At 42.3% G+C, this 22,825-nt stretch overlaps 1 protein-coding gene across 1 annotated transcript; it reads right to left on the bottom strand.

Annotated features, from left to right (window-relative positions):
• Positions 1-6,418: 6,418 nt before the first annotated feature.
• On the bottom strand, positions 6,419-22,822 carry MPHOSPH10 (M-phase phosphoprotein 10). The gene is made up of 11 exons (XM_010970178.3): positions 22,409-22,822; positions 20,786-21,473; positions 19,985-20,133; positions 19,132-19,300; positions 16,918-17,059; positions 16,005-16,072; positions 14,885-15,022; positions 9,976-10,086; positions 8,264-8,371; positions 7,035-7,265; positions 6,419-6,655 (listed from the first exon to the last, which is right to left on the bottom strand). The coding sequence occupies exons 1-11, from the start codon at positions 22,495-22,497 to the stop codon at positions 6,506-6,508; spliced, it is 2,043 nt and encodes a 680-aa protein (XP_010968480.1). The 5' UTR covers positions 22,498-22,822; the 3' UTR covers positions 6,419-6,505.
• Between the last annotated feature and the right edge of the window lie 3 nt (positions 22,823-22,825).

Genomic DNA, 22,825 nt, shown 5'->3' on the forward strand with positions numbered 1-22,825 from the left:
AATAAATGAGCAAACCAGAGAGAAAAGGGACATGAACAGGAAATTCATCAACAAATATGTATTGAGTGCCTATCTGGTACCAGGAAATGTCCTCGGTGCTGAAGACATGGCCGTGAACAGGATGAGGAATAGGGGAAAAATCCTGCCTCCATGCAGAATACATTCTGATGGACCAAGACAGAGAAAAAACAAATATACATAAATTATGTAGAAAGATTAAAAGACAAGAACTGATAAAATAAAATTCATATTTTTGGCAAGATGAGAAAAATATTAATATACAATTTTTCTTTGCCCATTTGGCTACCCTCCCCGCCTTTAGTGTGTGTCGTGCATCTGCATTAACCTGACCTCTTTAGGAGAGAACATTCCTTCTTATCTCATCAACGGCCACCACTCCTTAGGAGATAAAATTCATCTTGTAAGGGGCCATGGTGACTCATGACACACTACTCACTTTGTATGGGCAGCTCTGCACTGTGTAAACTGTCAATTCTTGTGTAAAATGTCTTATAATGTGCAGTGCTCTGTCTCAAAAACGTATATAACTGTGGTTTGACCTTTAAAGGCAGAACAGTTCTCGGAGCTTTCTGAGAGGCTGTTCCTGGTTAAAATCCTCCATTTGGCTCAAATAAAATTTTCTCTTTCTTTCTTAGACTGACTGATTAATTTTTTTGTCGACAGTACTTTGAAGAGAAATAAGGCAGAAACATCATGGTGGGGGCAGGGAGGGGGATTACAGTTTGAAAGAGCGGTCAGGAAAGATCTCACTGAGAAGGTAACATCTTGAAGCCGACTTGAAGGGGGACAGGCAGTAGGTATCCCAGAGAAGAGGACTCTGGGCAGAACAAACAGCCTCGGGGAGTGTAACAGGGAGTAGAAACTTGCCTTGCAAGTCTAGGGAGACCCTGAGGGCCAGGAAGACTGGAGCAGAAGTGGAGAGAAGTAACAAAGGGCAGGTCTTGGTGGGCAGTGGTAACAATCTCTTTCTGTAAAGGGCCGGGGAGTAAATATCTTGGGCTCTGTGGGCCGAAGATCTTGGGTCACGCTCTGCACTGTGCACTGTGAAAGCAACCACAGGCAGTGCGTACCAAATGGGTGTGTCTGTGTGTCGATGAAACTTTATTTACAAATAGAGTCAGCTGACCAGGTCTGGCCTCTGGCTACAGTCTGCTGGCACCTGATATTAAGGCCTTGCATGTCATTATATGGATTTTAGTATCTGCTTGGAGTGTGTTCAGCATAGACATGGTGGGGTGGGGTAGGCAGGGTAAATAGAAGGCCAGTGAAGTAATCTAAAGATCATGACGCCTGGGGTCAGAGTATGAGCACTGTAGCTGATAAAAAGTGGTTAGATTCTCGATGTATTTAGGAGGTATAACTGATAAGTAGATAAGTGGGGGCACCCGGCAGATAAGGTGGAGGAGAGGGAGGGTGTTCTGGAAGATGGTGATATGCCCGCCTTCAGCATAAAGGGGCTTTACTTCCTCTAAATGAGTGCCAGCTAGAAACTGGTTAGAACCCATCAGCCACAACTGCGAGGTAATGACAAGGACTTCACCAAACATGACCTAATGCTCATTGTAATATAATTAGCACTGCAGTTTAGGCATCCCCTGGGTTTTTCTGTGTGCATCATGGGTAAGGACCTGTGCAAAAGGGGACGCATGACTAAGCACTCTAGGGACAAGAGCCGTCAATCAATCAAGAGACCACCTCTAAGCAAGGGCATAAGAGAAGGGGCAAGCAAAGACCATTACTACCCTCCCCTGGACCAGCCCACAGCCTGTTCTTGGAGGTGTACGTTCTCTTTGCTAAATAAATCATTTAAAATCTTTCACGACGCAATGCTTCATCTCTCATCTGAATTCTTATCTTTCAGGTACGACAAGAACGGGGGTAAGGGATATGTGAGGATGGGGTGTCGGATGCAGGTAGAAGGGAAGTAAGACGGGGACTGAGAGCAGCCACAGACCCAGCAACCTGGAGGGCGTTGGAACCTGACAAGGGAAATGGTGGACTGACTGCAGAGGGTTCAAGGAAAATGGGGAGATAGGAATTGGAGATAATGGGGGGACCCACTCAGAACCCCAGCATTGGTGTGAAGGTTATTTTAAGCTGAAGACATTTGGGATTTGACAGGTGCAGAAAGAAGTCTTCTCAGGGTTTCCCTGACCTGCCTAAAGGCAGAAACTCCTGGGAAATGAGGCTGCCATTCACTCCCTCCTAGGGCAGCTTTATTACCAGGAAGGAGAACAAGAGTAAACCTCCTATAAATTCTCTCTCCACGGGAATTTTAAGGCTGTGAAGATGGAAGGACCCCACACATCTGAACTTGCAGCCATTATCACAAACATTCTTATCTCCCATTGGTTCCTCTAGAAACCCATCTGCTTTTCCCAAACATTTTCTACCCCTTCTTTCCCCTGCTAAGTTAGGTATATAAATCTCTAACTTTTTTTTAAAGCATGATATGAGCAAAATTTTTATTAGTGAAGTTAAAAAAAGTAGTGGAAGATAGTACACTCTGGAGAATTGGGAGCAGGCCAACCCAAGAGAGGAGAAACGGCCTACAAATCTCTAACTTTAACCATTTACCAAGCTACTTCTTCTGCAAACTACAATGTGTATACCAACAATGTCTCCTGTTGACCTGTCTTTTGTCAGTTTAATTCACAGGCCCCTAAGTACTAAACCTAAGAGGGTGGAGGAAAAGTTTTTCCTCCCCAACAACAGAAAGTACAGACGACTCTTTCAAGAGCTTTTGTATTGAAGGAGAGCTGAGAGGAAGGGCAGAACGAAAAGAGGCTGTTTATTTAAAGTGAAAAAAAAGTTTATATGCTGAGAGAAACGATCAGGTAGAGTGAACATTTTAGGAAGCAGGAGACAGAAAGGAGACTTGCTGGAGGAATGATCTTAGGTAGATGCGGGGATGGAATACAGTTCACAGGTGAAGGGGGTGGCCTTCATTAAGATCTCACCCATAGGAACAGGAGGTGAGGCAGAGTTTGGGCACCAGTGCTGGTAGATGGGCAGATTCAGAGGTGGGAACGTGAGGCAGTCCTCTGATGGCTTCTGTTTTTTCACTGAACAGGAAGCTAAGTCATCTACTGACAGTCAAGATGGAGCAGCGTGTGCAGAGATTTTAGGAAAGGGGAAAAACTAAAAAGTGGTCATCCATCCAGGACAGTGGGAGAGTGAAGGAGCAAAGTAAAGAGAGAATGACTGTCAGCAGCACCGAGGACCTGCCTGAAGTGAGGGACCAGGAACTGAAACAAAATTCAGCAACAGAGTTGCACGTGGGTCTCCAATTGCGTTTAGCCAGGCAGGTGCAGACAGGGAGAAGGGACACAGGTAGATTTGATCACAGTCGGGGTTTTTGGCCAAGCAAGTAGGAAGAAGCAAGAGGAAAACAAGGGAGTGGAGTGGTAATGCAAATAAATAAATGGCAGCTAAGGATGGAGGGTCAACATGCAGGCGATGGTGGATAAGGGACAGTGAACAGAAGGTAGGGTCAGCAGACCAGATGTCCCTGCTGGGTTAAAGGATCACTCAAGTGGGACTTGAGGGGGAGGGAGCCAGTGGGATAGGAGGTGACGTTCGGAGAGCAGGATGATTGGAATAAGATAGCAGAGGGCGTGAAGTTATGGGAGATGACAATAAACTACTGCTGTAAGATCACACACGTCTGGCTGAAATGCGGCACAGAGCAAGCTCCCTGAACAGTCAGGAATTCGAGAAGCCAGTGCAGGCGAAAGACCAGGCACATGTCTATTGAAACCATTGAGAAGACAGGACTAGTTTAGAGACTGTGCACAGAGCTGAAAATCCTCCAGGAAGCAAAAGAGGTGATGGTGGGGTGGGAGGACAGGGAGGGTGACTGATAGATGACTGTAACAAAAGGGAGGTCAGGATGTGACCCAGTGACTTGAGATTCAAAGACGGGAGTGGAGGTGGGTAGGGTATAGCTCAGTGGTAGAACGTGTGCTTAGTACTCATGGGGTCCTGGGGTCAATCCCCAGTGCCTCTCTTAAAATAAGTAAATAAACCTAATTACCTCCCCTCTCCAAAAAAAACCAAAAAAACAAAACAAAACAAAGATGGGAGTAGAGGAGTTTGGGGAGGCAGAGGGAAAGAGAGGTCTGGAAGTGCAGCGAGAAGCAAGGGCACCTAATCTGTCCACCTCCAGGCCAAGTGAAGGCTGGGGAGAAAAGCAAAACAGAAAACCACCATTTGAAAAAGCTGCTGAAGAAGCTGTGTCCTTAAATTTCATAATATACAAGCAGCTCATGCAAGTCAGTAATTTAAAAAAACAAACAATCCAATCCAAAAACAGGAAGACCTACACTAATATTTCTGCAAAGAAGACATCCAGATGGTCAACAGGCACATGCAAAGAGGCTCAACATCACTAATTATCAGAGAAATACAAATAAAAACCACAGTGAAGTGCCACCTCACACCCGTCAGAATGGCCGTCATTAAAGTCTACAAATATTAAATGCTGGAAAGGGTGTGGAGAAGAGGGAACCCTCCTACACCGTGGGTGGGTTGAGTGTAAATTGGTGCAGCCGCTACGGAGAACAGTACGCAAGTTCCGTAAGAAACTGAACATAGACTTACCATTATTACTACTAGTAGCAACAGCAGCAGTGAGCACACCTAGTACCTGGATCTTTGCTTCAAAATACCATTCTCCACCCAGAGGAGTCAGGATTCCTTGGAAAGATGGTCAAATCCAGGGAAAGTACAGGATAAAGCCCGGGACTTTTTGTAGCACCACAAAATAAGGAATTGCTCAAAGAATGATGGGACTACTCAGCCATAAAAAGAATAAATTAATGCCATCTGCAGCAACATGGACGGAACTGGAGATTGTCATTCTAAGTGAAGTAAGCCAGAAAGAGAAAGAAAAATACCATATGATATCACTCATATGTGGAATCCAAAAAAAAAAGACACAAATGAACTTACTTACAAAACAGAAACAGATTCATAGACACAGAAAACAAACTTACAGTTACCAAAGGAAAAGGGAGGGAAGGGTAAATTGGGAGTTTGAGATTAACATACACACACTACTATCTACAAAACAGATAACAAGGCCCTACTGTACAGCACAAGGAACTATAGTCAATACCTTGAAATGGCCTATAATGAAAAAGAGTACGAAAAGTATATATCTATGTATGTAAAAATGAATCACTACGCTGTACACCAGAAACTAACACACTGTAAACTGACTATACTTCAAAAAATAAAGAAAAAAAGAAAATCCACATAAAAATAAAGAAAAAAATGATGGGGACACACCAGGACTCAGGAATCAGCTTGAAGGGTCTTCCACTGTACAAGTCAGGAACAACTGGAGAATCAAGTGACAAGAAAGGGTAACAAAGCATTAAATAATGTAAAAGTCTGTCTATACTGATATAAACAGATGAGAAGGGAGAGCTCTTCCTTGCAGTAGAATGTCAGTTAACAGAGAAGAAATGATGGAGACAGATCATCAGGGGACACTAAAACTTGTGACTGAAAGTCTGCTGAGGAATAGGGTATTTACAGTGTCAAATATTGCCATCACAAATTACTACTAACTTTTAAAAAGGAAAAGTAACTTTGTGGTGGGGAAAGCTGATATCACTTTTAACAAACTAATCATTTTCCTCACCAGCTTCACTGGAACCAACTGGTATCCTGGAATTCCGTTTATGAGATTAATACCAAAGACACATCACTGCTATGGTTTTCCCGCCAAAATTGAATAACCTGAATCTAATCATGAGAAAACAGACAAATCCAATTTTGAGGGACATTCTACAAAATGACTGGCCTGTATACTAGAAAGATGTTACAGTCAGCAATGACGAAGGCTCAGGAACTGTCCCAGATTACCGAACGCTGGAGACATGACGGCCAAGTGTTATGAGCGGTCCTGGCATGACCCTGCCCCAGGGAAAAGAGCTATAAAGTGCGTTATTGGGACAACTGACAAATCCAAATATGCACTGTGGACTGGATGCCCGGTGGCCACGGAAGACTCTCGGCCTTCCTAGCGGTGTCCACCTCCTCTCATGTCCATCAACCCCCTCCTCTGTGCACCTGACCGTGGATGAGCCTCTGCTCAGGTGACATGAGGTCGTTTCCCAGGGGGGAGGATGGAAGGCACACGTGTGAAAACCCCACTGTTTTGTGGAAGGATGGCAGGGCAGGAGCAGAAGAAAACCGAGGCCCCTTGAAGAAAAGTGAGGACCTCTCACGAGACAGCCGGTGGTGATGGGGTTCTCAGGCTGCAGGCAGCTCCCCCTGGCCGGTGGTGTGGGGTCCTGCTACCCCCAGGGAAAGGCTCTCGCAGGACAGCTGGGAGTCTGCCTTCCCACACCCCACTATTTGCAAGTATCTGCCGTGCATGCAGAGAAAAGCTCTCAAAAAGTTTTTATTATAAAACACAATAATGACAGAATGTAACCTTAAGCACTCATATTTACATTATGTTCAAAATATATTACAGCTTTAATTTATGCACAGAAACATCCTGCTTCTTCTTTGTTTTCTTTTCTGTTTTCTTCGCATCACTGATTTGCATTTTCACTTGATCTTGTAACTGAGAAAAGAATGCTTGCGATGACTTCAAGGCTTTGTCTTTCCCTTCATCCTGCAGTGAAAAATAATACAAGTGCGTGCCAGAAAATGTGCCAACAGGTAGGGTGGAAAAAACCCAAGTGATCACAGCGGTGTATAAAAATGCATAAACACAAGAAAGAACTAGGGAAAACTATGAAGAATTACACCCGCCAGTGCAGAGGTATTTTCTACCTTCTTCGCTGCTCCCATGTCTTACGAGCACAAGAAAACCTGCGGCCAGGCCCCAGGTGACCACGAGGACCTGCACTAGAGACCCAGCCAGTCGCCAGAGGCCTCTCCCCTCCGCTCTGCCGGCGGCCAAGGCTGGCTGAGTCCCCCCAGTCTCTCAAGGCCACCTAAAGCTGTCTCCGGCCTGAGCCCCCTCAGCAGCACCCCTCCTCCGCCCGTACCTTTAACAGCGAAGCTCTGCCCGTCTTGGTCAGCTGCTTTAACCTCTTGGAAGCTACTGCTTTGGTCCATTTCCCCGCTTGATCTGGGTTGCTCTTTTCCACGAGTCTTCTCTGCTTTTCTTTCTCCTTTATTTTCATATGCTTGCGATACTTCTTTTTCCGCCTTTCTCGTTTCTTGTCCGTAGATGTTTTCTCAGCTGCTGTTTTTATATCTCCGGCTTTATTTTTCTCCTATTAAAAAAAAAACCCGCTAATATACTCGTTCATCTAACCTAACAGCTCAGGAAATTAGAAGAAAAGCAATTCCATGGCACGTGGCCAGTGTGTTGTGCATCCATAGTCCCGTGGGGAGCGCAGGGCAGCCCCCAGCTGTGTTCTCTGGAGCTTTGGTCACTCAGCACCTTAAGACCTGGGATACATTCTTTGACAGAACAGACCCTTAAAGTGATTGTTGGGCCCCCAAACGCCTTCACCAAGGCAGCCTGGAGAACTGGGGCATCGGGCTGCCCCTCCCAGAGAAGCCAGCCCCCTGCGGCACTCAGACACTGGCATGGGCTCCAAGGACACACCTGAGGCAGCCCAGCTCCGAGCTGCTGACCGCAGGGTTCCCGGAGGTGGCACAGGCTCTGAAAAGGTGGGTGTGGGTGGAGCAAAGCAAACGAGGATCAAAAAGAGGGCTGTGCTGCCGGGCTGCCGGGAAGACGATGCCCTGGCAGAAACCATCACTACTGTATTACAGCTTTAATTGTGGGGCCTGAGCCCCAGTCTCTCTCAGCAGGGGCTGCCTGCATATATCCAAGTTCTTCCAACATCCAATGGTCTATTCTAGACCATGCTTCCACTACTGAGAAGCATTAAATGGATAAAATAAAAGAGGGAAAGGTGATATGAAAGGATTCCTAACTATACGCAGTTTGTTTTAAATCTAACATCTAATGAACCTAAAACTTCGAATACCCAAATTGAATGATAACAAGATGCTGATGCTGGATATTTACAATGAGCCTTTATAATACTTCTCATACCGGTACCTCCTGACAATACCTGATTGCAGAAGAGTCGTATTTAAATATTATACAGTATTATTAATTTGCTTATACTTGGAAGCTGCAGAGCTACGTTAGAATAAAAACTACAAGCTTGAGGAAAATGACACCACACGGAGCTCTGACTATAAACAAGTAACTTGCAAAGAGATGTTTAATGTGTCACTAGCCCTGGCTTCTTACCTTGACCTCTTCGGGGGCCAGGAGAGCCGCGTCGCTCACACTCACGGGGGCCACATCCTCCATGGTGATGGCTGGCAGGTTGGACACAACTTTAATCTCTGGGACAGGCTGGAGAAGAGACGGTACATGTAACAGGAAGTCAGAGGTAGTCCTGACCTAAGATATTTAAGTTGTGAATCTGATCATTTAAAGCGCAACAGATAAATACTTCATGGAGATCATTTAAAACGTGAGGTGGGTGCACAGCAGGAGTGTGACGCTAACAGGAAGGACGGCGGTGATGCCAGACGGCACGGGGCGCCTGAGGGTGTTAGGGTCTTCTCCGTCTCTCCACCACAGCGACAGCACTTCTTCCTACACGTTTGAGTGACATTTCTGCCCGTTCTGACACCAGTCCCTTCATCCGTCACTAAATCATTTCCACCTGCCATGTATGTGTAGGTGCACATTCTCCAACAATCCTATCCACCGTTTAACAGAATCCATTGGCTCCTGTAAATGTTACCCTGTCTTTGGTTATGGGAAAAAAGTTAACTATAAGAAATACATGGAAAAAGAAGCCAGGAAAAATGCTTCTTGGAATGTGCACATTCCATCAACTAAAAACAGATTTTTATAAATAGAAATACAAATGATACTGAATTGTTTTGAAACAATATTGAAGTAAATGAAACCTATACACTATAAAAAGGAGGATGGGAGAGGGTCTAGCTCAATGGTAGAGCACATGCTGAGAATGCATGAGGTCCTCGGTTCAATCCCCAGTGCCTCTGTTAAAAAATAAATAAATAAATAAATAAATAAATAAATAAATAAATAAATAAATAAATAAATAAATATCTAATTACTTCCCCCCCCCAAAACAAAAAACAACAATGAAAAATTTTTAAAAGGAGGAAAGGATGCAACACTAACTGAAGGGCCATTTGTTTTTCGTTTAATTTTTTGTTGTGGTTTTTTTCTTTTTCTTTTTTTTTGCAACAACGGCCCAAGAAATTCAGAAAATTGTAACAGGTTTCATACCCATCCTGGAAATAAAAGGACAATGGTAATTATTTCCCAAACACTTACACTCGTGTTCTGCACATCTAAGTCTTTCTCATCTCTTTACAGGGCACCAGGGGCCACCGTGGAGGGAAGGAGGAAGCATGGGATAGAGCACAGGTCCTAAGCAGACTGAGACTGAAACCCACGAGAGAGGGGCCCTGTCCCAAAGCACATCACTGCCCACCTCACATGCTCACTTCCCTTCTCACAGTCCTGTCCGTGCTCCCTTAACTAGGCAGGTATGTTCCTCATCTGCAAGATGGAAAGAGTATCACGTGCCTTGGCATTCTGTGGACCAAGGGTTCATGCACGTGGAGGACCTACTGTGACAAGTAGCAGGCACTCAGTAAACGCCAGGTGTGGTCACCACACATGTGCCCAAGCCCATCCCACAATACAAATGCAACCAAAGACTGAAGCAGGAAACCAGGAGAGAGGGCGGGAATGAAGAGCCCCATGGCTAAGGCAGAGGGTCTGGCAGGGACCCTCCAGGGATCAGGGTCTGCAGGACGGAGCCCTCTTCATGGGAGGCCCTGCCTGAGATTTCCTGAAATTCCTGCAGGTTTGTACCCCAAAACCAGATAAAGAGCTAGTCTCATGAAAGCTCAAAGAGGAATTCAGATCACGTCTGCGCTGTCTAGCCGCCAAAATGCTAATGCACTCACCGGCTTAGGGATGAAGTGGAAGTTTGAGAGGGCATCCAACTTTAAGAAGAGGGAATCCATCATCTTCTGAATTTCCACGTGCTCGGGGTTTTCTTCTTCCTCTGTTTTTTGCTTAGGAAACAAGTTCAACACCATCAGACTAAGGAGCTTAGTGCACATCACAGGACAAAGCACTAACAGCCGGTCAGGATATTTCCAGTTTCTCAGCAGCAAGGCTTCCGCTCCAAAGAAACATTCCAAGGCAAGTCTGAAGTTATCAACACCAGGACAGTGCTGGGCCCCCCAAAGAAACATGGTGTGTACCTCAGAAGCTGTCGCAACCATGGCCTCTAACATTCAGACCTTACAATTTAATTCCTTTGATGTTTACTTCTGTCAAGAACTGAACCACTCTCACTAGGATGGCTCTTAAAAAAAAGAAAACAAAGGTGCAGGGGAGGGAACAGCTCAGTTGTAGGGCACATGCTTAACATGCATGAGGTCCCAGATTCAATCACCAGTACCTTCACTAAGAAAAAAAATTAAAATATTGTCATTACATGCAGGTAACAAGATACTATATATAGAAAACCCTAAAGGCACAATGCAAAAACTACAAGAGCTGTAAAAGAATTTGGCAAGGTAGCAGGATACAAAATTAACATACAGAAATCAGTTGCATTTCTTTACACTAACAATGAAATATCAGAAAAGGAAAATAAAGAAACAATCCCCTTAAAAATTGCATACAAAAAAATAAAATACATAGGATTAAATACGACGAATGAAGTGAAAGACTTATTTATGTGTGGAGAACTACAAAACACTGACTAAGGAAATTAAAGATGACTTAAAGAAATGGAAAGATATTCCATGTTCTTGGTTTGGAAGAATTAACATTATTAAAAGGGCCATATTATCCAAAGCAATCTACAGATTTAATGCAATCCCTAGCAAATTAGCCAGGACATTTTTCACAGAACTAGAACAAATAACACTAAAACTTAAATGGAGTCACAAAAGACCCAGAATTGCCAAAGCGTTACCGAAGAAAAAGAAGGAAGCTGGAGGAATAACCCTCCCAAACTTCAGACAATAGTATAGAGCTACAGTAATCAAAATGTGTGGTATTGATGCAAAAACAGACACATGGATCAATGGAACAGAATAGAGAGCCCAGAAATGAACCCACAAACTTTTGGTCAATTAAACTTTGACAAAGGAGGCAAGAACATACAATGGATTTAGGACAGTCTCTTTAGCAAATGGTGTTGGGATAACTGGACAGCTGCATGTAAATCAATGAAGCTAGACTGCTCCCTCACACCATACACAAAAATAAACTCAAAATGGCTTGAAGACTTAAACGTAAGACAAGACATTATAAACATCTTAGATGAAACCACAGGCAAAACATTCTCTGGTATAAAATCTTACCAATGTTCTCCTAGGGCACTCTACCCAGGCAATAAAAACAAAAGCAAAAATAAACAAGTGGGACCTAAACTTACAAGCTTCTGCACAGCAAAGGAAATCATAAGCAAAACAAAAAGACAATCTACACAAGGAGAAAATATTTGCAACAGATGAGACTGACAAGGGCTTAATTTCCAGAATATATAAGCAGCTCATACAACTTAGTAACCAAAAAACAAACAACCGAATCCAAAAATAGGCAGGAGACCTAAACAAGAAATTCTCCAATGAAGACATACAAATGGCCAATAGGCACATGAAAAAAGCTCAATTATCACTAATTATCAGAGAAATGCAAACCAAAACTACAATGAGGTATCACCTCACACCAGACAGAATGGCCATCATTAAAGTCTACAAACGATAAATGCTGGAGAAGGTGTGGAGAAAAGGGAACCCTCCTACACTGCTGGTGGGAATGTAGTTTGGTGCAGCCATTATGGAAAACAGTACAGAGATTCCTCAAAAGACTAAGAATAGACTTAACATATGATCCAGCAATCCCACTCCTGGGCATATATCCAGAGAGAACCTTAATTCAAAAAGATACACGCACTCCAATTTTCATAGAAGCACTATTTACAATAGCCAAGACATGGAAGCAACCTAAATATCCACTGACAGATGACTGGATAAAGAAGCTGTGGTATATTTTTATACAATGGAATACTACTCAGCCATAAAAAAACAAATAATGCCATTTGCAGCAACATGCATGGCCCTGGAGAATGTCATTCTGAGTGAAATAATCCAGGAAGAGAAAGAAAAATACCATATGAGATTACTCATATGTGGAATCTAAAAAAAAAAAAAAAAAAAAAGACAAATGAACTTATTGACAAAACAGAAACAGACTCAGAAATAGAAAACAAACTTATGGTTATCAGAAGGGAAAGGGGGTGGGAAGGGATAAATTCGGAGTTTGAGATTTGTAGATACTAACATATATAAAATAAACAAGTTCATACAGTATAGCACAGGGAACTATATTCAACATCTTGTAGTAACAACCATAAAAAAGAATCTGAAAAAGCATATATGTTCGTGTATGACTGAAGCATTACGCTGTACACCAGAAATTGACCCAACATTGTAAACTGACTATATTTCAATAAAAATATACATACATAAAAAATAATTAAAATAAATAAACAAATCTAATTACCCACCCACTCCCCAAAAAAAGAAAACAAAATAACAAGTGTTGGCAAGAACGTGGAAGAAGCCCTCATGCACTGCTGGTGGGAACGTCAAATGGCGCCATGACGGTGAATTACCCTATGACCTAGCAATTCCACTCCTGGCTGTATACCCAAGAGAATTAAAACAGGTGTGCCAGCAAATACACACACAGGCATGTCCACAGTCGCACTATTCAAGAGAGGTAGAAACAGCCCAATCCCTCGTCAACCAGTGACTGGATCAGACAATTGTGGCATATCGTTTAGTTACAAAAAAGTACTGACACGACACAATCGTGAAACATTAAGTTAAATCAAAGAAGTTGGACACAAGAGGTCACACATTGTATGACTCAGATTACATGAAACATCTAGAATAAGTAAATCTACCAAGACAGAATGCAGACTGGTGCTTGTCTGGGGCTGGGGCAACTGAGGAACAGGGAGTAACAGCTTAGTGGGCATAGGGCTTTATTCTGGGGTGACAAATTTTTTTTTTCAATTGAAGTATAGGCAGTTTACAATACTGTGTCGATTTCTCGTGTACAGCAGCATGTTTCAGCCATACACGTACATATATTTATTCCTTGAAGACGTTTTAGAACTAGATGAAGGTAGTGGGTACATGACAGCATGACTGCCTTCTTTAAAATGGATAATTTGTTATGTGAATCTCAAATCAACTAAAAAAAAAAAAGCACAACTAAGGAGTTACTGTAGATTTTGTAAAATTATCCAAATATCCATTTGGGTTGCAGAAACTTTTTTTTTTTGCAGAAACTTTCTTGTCCCTTTTATTTATATGTAATTTGTTAAAGATCTTTTTCTGATTAAATGACATCAAAAAAAAATTGGCAGCAGTTGATTCTACTATGAAAAGGTAAATTTCATACTTTCCTTTCCCCACGACCAAAATGCTATCCTGAGAGGCCAAAACTTTTTATTCGTTTGCTTGTTTATTAACCCATGAAATACAACCACGGATACCACCCCCAACTGGAAAGCAACTGGCTTTTTACTTTGCTAACGCTAATGCCAGAGATGTCTCCGGGGCTGTCTTTCCAGTGTCCACCACCAGTGCCCACCTTCCAGCCATGTCCAAGCACACGTTACTGCTTTTTACTATTTAAACTGAACACACATTTCAAAATCCTAAACATGTCCTTTCACTTCAACCCAGGTTACATCCTTGAAATCATACCTCTGACATACAGCATCTTCATGGTACACATCACATACATACAACTAAGGGTAAAGGTTCCTCGTTTGGTTTTTACCCCTCATGATTACCAATACTTTCTGTATTTACTGAATCTCCTCAGAGGAGCCAGATTTTCAAGAAGCGTCTACTGACACTGTACCCATCTCCCTTAACCACCTCCTTGGGTTGCAGAGCAGCCGGGAAGAATTTCAATTCAAATCTTTCCCCTTCTCCAGCTTCACTAGTGGCATCTGATGGTTTGCTGTTGCTGTCTAAGCTTGAAGTAACAAAATCTGGTAGGAATAGTAAATGCTTTTGCAGAAGAAAAATGCCACCTCATCCCCAAGCACAGACTGACCACATTCCCAACAATTCAAATGAGAAGGAGTAATTCAGTTATTATATTGGGAATGTATTATCTTTAGAAATACGACTGTCCTATTTGACCAGGAATATTTTTATAATCTAAGTAAAAAGAAATAAAAACCAAAAACTCACCAGACCTAAACATCTGAAGGGATTCACAAATAACCTTATAAAATGTATCAATGACTAATAAAGCATGAATGAGAAGTGATCTTAAAACTGTAGCACTCCTGGGGGGAGGGTACAGCTCGGCGGTAGACCACATGCTTAGTATGTACGAGGCCCTGGCTTCACACCCCAGTACGTCCTCTAAAACAAATAAATAAATAAACCCAATTACCTTCCCCCTACCAAAATAAAGAAAAATAAAAATGAAAGTAATATTTAAAAAAAAACTCTCAAAAGCTCAACAATAAAAAAACAAGTAAAAGAAAAACAAATCTGTAGCACGACTATAATAATGGCTGGAAAGTTAGTAATTAGCAGTGAGAGAATCAGGTGACCAGCGAGTCACCGCAAGACAAACTACCCCGCCTCCGCCCATTCACTGGGAACAGGGGAGCCGCTCGGTCTCACACCTGAACAAGGTGACCGCAAAGCTGCAGACCTGCACTGCATGCATGCCCACCAGCAGGAAGAGCCCGCAGGGGTGGCTCTCCGCTCCTCTTCCTTTAAGGACGATGCTTTGCCTTGGTGGCTTCCTTACCTGGTTGAGTCTGATGTATTCCTGTTCATAGATTTCAGCAAGGCTCAGCTTACTCTTCTCGTGGTCTAGCGTTATACGCTTTTTATATTCAAAGGCATCCTCTTTAGGTTTTTCCTTGCGTACGACATCATCCCAAGCCTGAAACATGAAAGGCACACGTGGAACTTAGGTCAACCAACAAAACCTGTCACTTCCTTCTAGGCTCACTTAGGGATCTTCCTCTGGAATACTGATGATCACTCCAGAGTAAGCCAACTATGGCAAAAAGGCAGTAGTTTTCAACATCCGTAATGACTACTCAAGTCACAGTAAGTACTATGCAAAGCAAAGAGGGCGTTACTCAAGTATCCGTTTTTGGTTTAAATGTATCTTTCTCTTGGTTACCAACTTTAATTCCACAATTGCCCATCGTGGTTTGCTAGCAGTCAAGACTCCAGACAAGTGTGCTTCATTTCAAATTTAAACAGTCTCTGCATATAGTACCCATCCTTAAAACCCTTCCTGTTTTAAGGAAACATACACGTTATGAAGCCAACTCTTGGTGTACACGTCATATACCTAAGTTTTACTCTAAGTTCAATAAGATCAATTCTTAAACAAAACCTCTTTGCTAGGTTTTAAACACTTGACAAATAGACCCTTCATGAGTCACACCAGATACTGTGTCTAGACCAAGGGTCCTGGGTGTGACCCTGTCAGGTCAGACACCAGTCACCACACCCACCATCCCTCAACCGCTTCACTCATACCACTCAAAAGATCAGCAAGGCTGGCGGTGGGCAGGGAGGGCAATGGCTCTAGCTACCCCATTGTCCTCAGGCATGACACCTGTCTTTCTGGGGCACTAGCAAAGGGCAGAGCTTCACACAACAAAAGCCGAGGGTACCTCTGCTGTAGACTTATGGCTTTTAAATGGAGAACTGATAGGAGCAGATAATCTATGAAGACAGTGTTATTCCTACTCCCAAAATACTCTTACACACTTCCAAAAATTTCAGTGAATTTTGAATTAAATTGTTTTTAATGGAGGTACTGCGGATTGAACCCAGGACCTTGTGCGTGCTAAGCATATGCTCTACCACTTAGCTGTACCCTCCCCTTACATTTCATTCTTACTGACCTGATCTTTTATCCTCTGCTTAATGATATCTTCCAGTTGCAGAGTGGTTTCCTCTGTGATCACAGGTGCTAAAGGAAACAGAACACGTGCTTAGTGGGTAGATATAAACCAGACCAGCGGTTCTCGAAGGGTGGTCCCTGAACCAACTGCAGCACTACCACCTGAAAACCTGCTAGAAATGTGAATTCTTGGACCCAAACCCACCTCCCAAATCAGAAATGGGGGGAGGGACACCTGTGTGTGTTTTAACTCCTTCTCTGATGCTCCCTCCAGTCTGAGAACCACAGAACTATGGAGTACATACGGTAGTTAAGCGCTTACATTTTTAACCCACACACCTGGGGACGTGCCCCCTATTTCCATTCTCTAGCACTAAATAACACGGAAATTCATTTTGATTTCATGGGTACAAGACAGAATTCAGCAAGATGACCAGGGCTCCTGGCTGGTGTCCCATTTAATCAGTGGACAATGACAGCAGACACTGGAAACAGATCACTAGCAGAAATCCAACAGTGGACTACGCATCTTTAGCAGACTAGTCATTCTTGGGTGGGTAAACAAGATTGCGGCTGGAGAGACTGAGTTTTTCGAAGCAAGTAAAAGTACTTGGGACTAAAGTGCTATGGTGGTGGCAACTCACTTTCAAATGACTCATGGAAAAAAAAATGCACACACAGTCACAAGGCACACATAGGGGAGACAATGCAAATACGGCAAAACCCTAACAACTGATGAATCCAGTTGAATGGCGTACGTTATGTCCGCTGTACAATTTTTTAAAACTTTTCTCTGTTCACAAGCTTTTAAAATAAAAAGTTGGGGGAAAAGAAGTATTACTTCAAGTCTATGAAAACTGCAGAAGCAGTGAGCGCGCAGGCACGGGAGCCCGGTGGCGGGCAGGGGCACGCACCCATGCGGACCGCGTGGTCAAAGTGGAGCGTCTCTTCCAGGAGGCTGTTCTCTGGTCGCTTCTGTGCTGTCACTTCTCCTTGAAGTTGCCAGGGCTTTTTTTCCAACAACTCTTTTTCCAAAGATGCAATTTTTTCATTCATCTAAGGAGACAAAAACAGTTATGATCCATTTAGGAGACGTAATTAGAATCACAGTTGAGTAAAAGCAACTAATCTTTTCTAACAGTGGGAGAGCAAGAAACTGTTCCTCAATACAGTTGTTTTGTCCTTGCCGTCTTTTAATTATTCCAACAGTGACCTCCCATTCCAGTCCCCTGATGTGGGGCAAGGAGCTACAGACCTCTCGTCCTCACTGATTTGAAATGCCATGTTTATAATTTAGTAAATTCTCCCAGCAGCACTTGGGTAGATTTCTGGGCTCCGTTCTAGTCAAATGACCTATTTATTCACAAGCCACTATCAATTTTAGTTATTAGAGCATTCCAAGACTAATGTATGTGTTTTTGTTTTGGTGGCAGATGTAATTAGGTTTTTATTTATCTTTAATGGAAGTACTGAGGATTGCACCCAGGACCTCGTGCATGGTAGGCACCTGCTCTATCACTGAGCTACCCCCACAAGACTACTGTTTTATTAGGACATTAGTACTGATGGACCTTGACCCTGCCGACTCCACACCCACAGTCCAAATCATCTCTAACTTCTAAAAAGGCAGCACCTATAATGACTTTATGGTGTATAAAATGCCAACGTTTTTGGCTGAACCTTACTAAATTCTCTTATTTTTCCTAATAGCTTTTCATTTTGTCTCCAGGGTTTTTCTAGTATCCTCTGCAAACATTGTTTTCAGTTCAGTTTTTCTTACCTCTTTATTGTTTTCTTTTGTAGCTGCCCTGGGTAAATAACACTTCTACAAGAACGTAAAGTAATAGTGGTAACAGTAATAGTGCTAGTGGTAATAGTCTTATTTTTTATTTCAAAGGGATGTTTCTAGAATTTTACCATTAAGCAGGATGGCACCTTTTAGCTATAGACAGATGTGTTTGTATTTCCCTAGAAGTGAAAAAAATTAGGAACAGGAACTAAATTTTATCAAATGCCTTTTTTTTTTTTAGCATATATGGAGATGACCATATGGTTTTTCTCCTTAACCCATTACAGTAAGTGGTAAATTCCTAATCCTGAATCAGGAGGGCGAGTCCCACCTGGTTGTGGTGGCAGTATTCTTTCATTGCACTATTTTGAATTTTTGCATCACTGTTCATAAATGAGGCCGTGTATGTTTGAATGTCATCTTTCTCAGATTTGGGTACTCATAATAGCTTTACAAGAAAAAAGTTTGGAAGCTTTACTCTTCATCTGTAGGAACTGATCAAACAGCATTAAATTATCTACTTAAAGACTTAATATAATTCCTCAGTAAAATTAAACCAAGTGCTTTTCTTCCCTTTTTTAGCGGGGCTGTGGGAAGCAAAGGACATTAACTCAAGGACAAATTTCTTATTGTCTTATACTTTTTTTTTTCTTAAGACTTTCTCTTTTGGCAACAACCTGACAGTCATGGATTTAACTTAGATGGCCTTCTCTTTAATAATTCTTCTGACATCCCTAGCATGTTTGTTTGCCTGTTCTCACTTCCTACTGTGTGATAGAATTTTAAGACAGTTAAATGATAAAGCCAAATGATAGGAGCCAGATTGTAGCTATAATTTTCAAATAACATTTCATTTGTCTGAAATTTTGTCACAAGAAATAATTTTTTATCAATCTTGGAAGATGTGTCTGAGATGGTATCAATTAAAATTCAGGTTACATGGCACTTGCAAAAGCCACCTGCAGAGCTCCTTAAAGAGACAGGCCTTAAGAGCAGGTGAGACAGTTACCGGGAGAGGCTCAAAGGACAGCTAATTAGGGAGGACATGCCTCAGGTGCAAAGACAGCAGGGCCAGAGGAAAAAAACATTTTACACAGGAGTTCCAAACTGAGAGCCACAGGTTGGAAAATGCAGCACTGATTTCTGCAAATTAGCTGCTTTCCACATGGTTACCCCCAGACAGTGTGCTACTGAGTGCAGCAAGATTTTTTTTTTTAAGAAAAATTAAGTGTTCCACCAAACCCCCCCCAAAACCCCAACCCCCACAAAAACTGAAACAGTGTAGGTTAGTAGTCTGAGTCACGTTAAGCACATAAAAAATTCCTTGATTCCTAATTACCTTTTCCTGTCTTTTTTCAAAAGAGGATTTGACTTCATCAGAATCTTTCTGTACATTTAAGGTATCTGTATCTTCAGTTTCCTCATCATCTGGTAGAGCAAAGGTCACTCTTTTCAAGGTTTCTCTACGTTTACCATTCTCACTTTCTTCAAGGTCATCATCTTCATCCCTGTAAGACCAAAAACACTTATGAAAGGAAACATACCACTTTTCATTAGAAAAACAAAAAGAAACAAACTTTCTAGTAATTAAAGTTCTTCTTTTGTATCTTTACTACAATTAAATATTCAGAACTACCTTTTCTTTTAATTTATAATTTTTAAAGCTTTTTTGGGGGAGCTCTATTTATTTATTTTAATGGAGGTACTGGGAATTGAATCCAAGACCTTGTGCATGCTAAACACCTGCTCTACCACTGAGCTATACCCACTCCCCTAAATACTCAGAACATCTAAAGCCATTCAGTTATCAAGGAACAGAAGGGATGATTTAGGTGAAATGGAACAAATTGTCCAACATATAGAAAACAAATTATTCATCCACCTACAACACAAACTGATCGCACAAAAAATAACAATAGCGTATTCTTATTGGCACAAAAACCACATTAGAGTTCCTTGTAATAAAGGCTGGCTTGCTACTGACAGTGATGTTTATCTCTATTAGCTGATCACTAATGTCCCTTTAAATTCGGAGACTTTCTTCTGGCTATCTTCACACTACCCGATCTTAGGGAATCTACTGTCGATCCAGGAGAATCCAACTTCTTAGGACAAACATATTTGACAACTATGAGCGCACATACATGACTGGGCAGCTCCAGCTTACAGTATAAAGGATTCAAAATACTCACATGTCAGAAATGCTATCTTCTTCTTCTTCGGCAATTTCCTCCTCTTCATTTGAACCCAGCTCATCATCATGAACACCTGCTGCGTCTTCATCACTTTCAACTGGATCAAAGAAATCTTTGTATTTCAGGTTTCTGGAACTTTTACCTGACTAAAACAAAAATACTTTAAAACCTTTCATCAAGGATAGGAAAATATGGGGTTGGGGTGGGTATAGATCAGTGGTACAGGGCATGCTTAGCATGCATGAGGTCCTGGGTTCAATCTTCAGTACCTCCATTAAAAAAAAAGGATAGAAAAATGCATTGAATCATGCGTAACTGTGTACACATATTATACAGGGGAAACTGGCAACTAATAACACCACCATAAACCTGTAAGAACTATTGGACCACAACAACTGAATGGAAGTATAGATTCATTTATAACTGAGAAGATAGAGCACAATATTCTTATCTCTAAATCTTCTAACTACAATTCTTTCCAAAATACCCTTGCCTAAATAAAATATACGAATGTCTTCCTTTCACTCATATTTTTAGTGCTTGGTGAAAATATGCATTTGAGGGAAAATCCTGAGTCTCTCAAACATGCAACTATAGTTCTTAAGCTACAAAACAAGTGTTTTGTGATAAGGAATGATGGCTTTGGTTTAATTCTTCCAGTCAATTTCTTTCAACTGATCTAAATATTTCACTCATACCCTGCTGAGTTTTGAAGTATTTTAAATCTCTTCTCGAGAAACAGAACATCTAATTTGAGGAAGCAGAAAGTGCTCTTTCTGTCCTCTCCCAAAACTTTACCTTAAGATTCTGACTTCCAAACAGTCCTTCCCCTTCATCAGAATCAACATCTTCAAAAAAATCAATCTCCTCCTCCTCTTCTTTTTGTTCCTCTTCCTTTTCCATGTTTTCTAAAAAGGTCTCCATTTCAGATAGTTTGAAGAATTTGTCGTCTACTTCGGACTTCTCGGTTGGTTTCCTGGGCACTTTAGTTTGCACCTTGCTCTGCTGCTCCAATTTGCTGATATCAAAGTCCAGATCAGAATCCTCGTCACTGAAATCTGGGCTTTTACTCAAATCCAATTTGCTGGAGTTTTTAGCTCTTTCGATCTCTCCAGGATCACCACCACTCAGGTATGACACTTCCTCTTCCTCCTCCTCATCCTCCTCCTCCTCCACATCTTGTCCCAGGTCCTCCTGGCTGCCAGCCTCCATTGCTGAGACATCGTCCTCACACTCCTGCTCTTCACTCTCTGGGAGAAGACTGAGGTCTTCATCTTCAATGGTTTCACTAACTGCATTCTCGAAGTACTGTAAGATTGGTTCATTTTGCAATTCTAGTTGCTGCCAAATCTGCTCATCATCAAAATTACGTATCATCAGTTTTTGTAAAGGACTTCCATGTTTCCTGTCATTCTCTAGGATTTTATTAAAGTCATAAAGTACTTTTGTTAAAGAAGTAAAGTTTGATGCCAGTTCATCTTGAATGCTATTAAGGGGGCAGGAAGAAGGAGTTAAATTAGACTTATAATTATAGGTAATAATTTCCTATTATTCACTCAGAATTAAAAGAAAAAGCCCAACTCTTGTGCAAAATTAAATTTTTTAAAAAACTTAAGTATGGTTAATTTACAATATTAGTGTCAGGTGTACAGCACAGTGATTATTTTTACTGATTATACTCCATTGAAAGTTATTACAAGATTTTAAACTGACTATACTTCAATTAAAAAAAAAAAGGGGGGGAGGGTATAGCTCAAGTGGTAGAGCACATGCTTAGCATGCATGAGGTCTTGGGTTCAATCCCCAGTACCTCCTCTAAGAATAGGTAAACCTAATTACTTCCCCCTACCAAAACAAAAAACCCCAAACCCCAAATAGTCTTTTTAATAAAATAAAGTTATTACAGACTCACCGCATCTCTAGTGTAACATGTCCAAAATATACTGTTGGTTCTGTTTACTCTCTGTACCCTGCCCTCCCTGAGATCCTCTCCCAATTTTCCACCATCTGCCTTCTCGATCACAGTAAATGGCACCTCTGTCTTTCCAGTCCTTGAGACATATAACTAAGCTACTTCCTGGATGTCTTCCTTTTTCTCTGTTCTACATCTAGTTCCTTTGCAAGTCCTGTCAGTTCTGTCTCCAAACTATATTCTAAATTTGACTACTTCTCACTGTATCTTGCTCCGATCACAGCACAGTTCTTCATCCTTTGTCTGGATGGCCGGAATAACGTCCCAATCAGCTTTTAACAATCTAAAAAATTTTGATAGGCCAGAGGAGCGTAAACTATCTCAAATTTGAGGAAAAGAGATCTACCCTTTCTTTTACCTGTCTCCTACTCCAGAGTTTGCCGAAAGCCTGCAACCCGCGCCCACGTGAGCCCTCGGCCACACTCAGACCCCGGGCTCCGCGCACTTACGTGAGGAAGCGCTCCGGCCGCTCGGTTGCTTTACCAACGTCCCTCAGGCACCGCTCCAAGGTCCGTCGACGCCAGACCCGCGGGGCCATGGCTGACTGCAACTCGGGATACCGCGCCGCATGCAAAGGAACAGAGCCTCCCGGAAACCGCGCTGCAAAACGCACCCGGCGCCACTGCAGGCCGAAGGCTGAGGTTCCGCGGCGCACGAGTTCCGGGCCCACCCCGAGCCAGAGCCAATGGCAACCCGAGAACTTTCACCTGGCTTGCGCAGTGGGGCGGGGTCGGAAACCGAAGATGGCCATTGGTCAGCTCAGTAAACTTTCTACAAACTGTGTTTTGTATTCCTGAGGGGCCCACGGGAGGTGACGCGTCCTCCTTTTGAGTGTTTGTTTTAGATGCGCCAGGTGACTTAGATAG

Source organism: Camelus bactrianus, chromosome 27 (genome assembly GCF_048773025.1).
Source record: "Camelus bactrianus isolate YW-2024 breed Bactrian camel chromosome 27, ASM4877302v1, whole genome shotgun sequence".
NCBI classification, from domain to species: Eukaryota; Metazoa; Chordata; class Mammalia; order Artiodactyla; family Camelidae; genus Camelus; species Camelus bactrianus.

Excerpts from the sequence above, each read along its gene's own strand:
- MPHOSPH10 (XM_010970178.3), bottom strand. The coding sequence starts at position 22,497 with ATGGCCCCGCGGGTCTGGCGTCGACGGACCTTGGAGCGGTGCCTGAGG. Across the intron at positions 21,474-22,408 it reads CGGCCGGAGCGCTTCCTCAC|CATTCAAGATGAACTGGCAT; the intron begins GTAAGTGCGCGG and ends CCCCCTTAATAG. Across the intron at positions 15,023-16,004 it reads AGCAGAGGATAAAAGATCAG|GCTTGGGATGATGTCGTACG; the intron begins GTCAGTAAGAAT and ends TTCATGTTTCAG.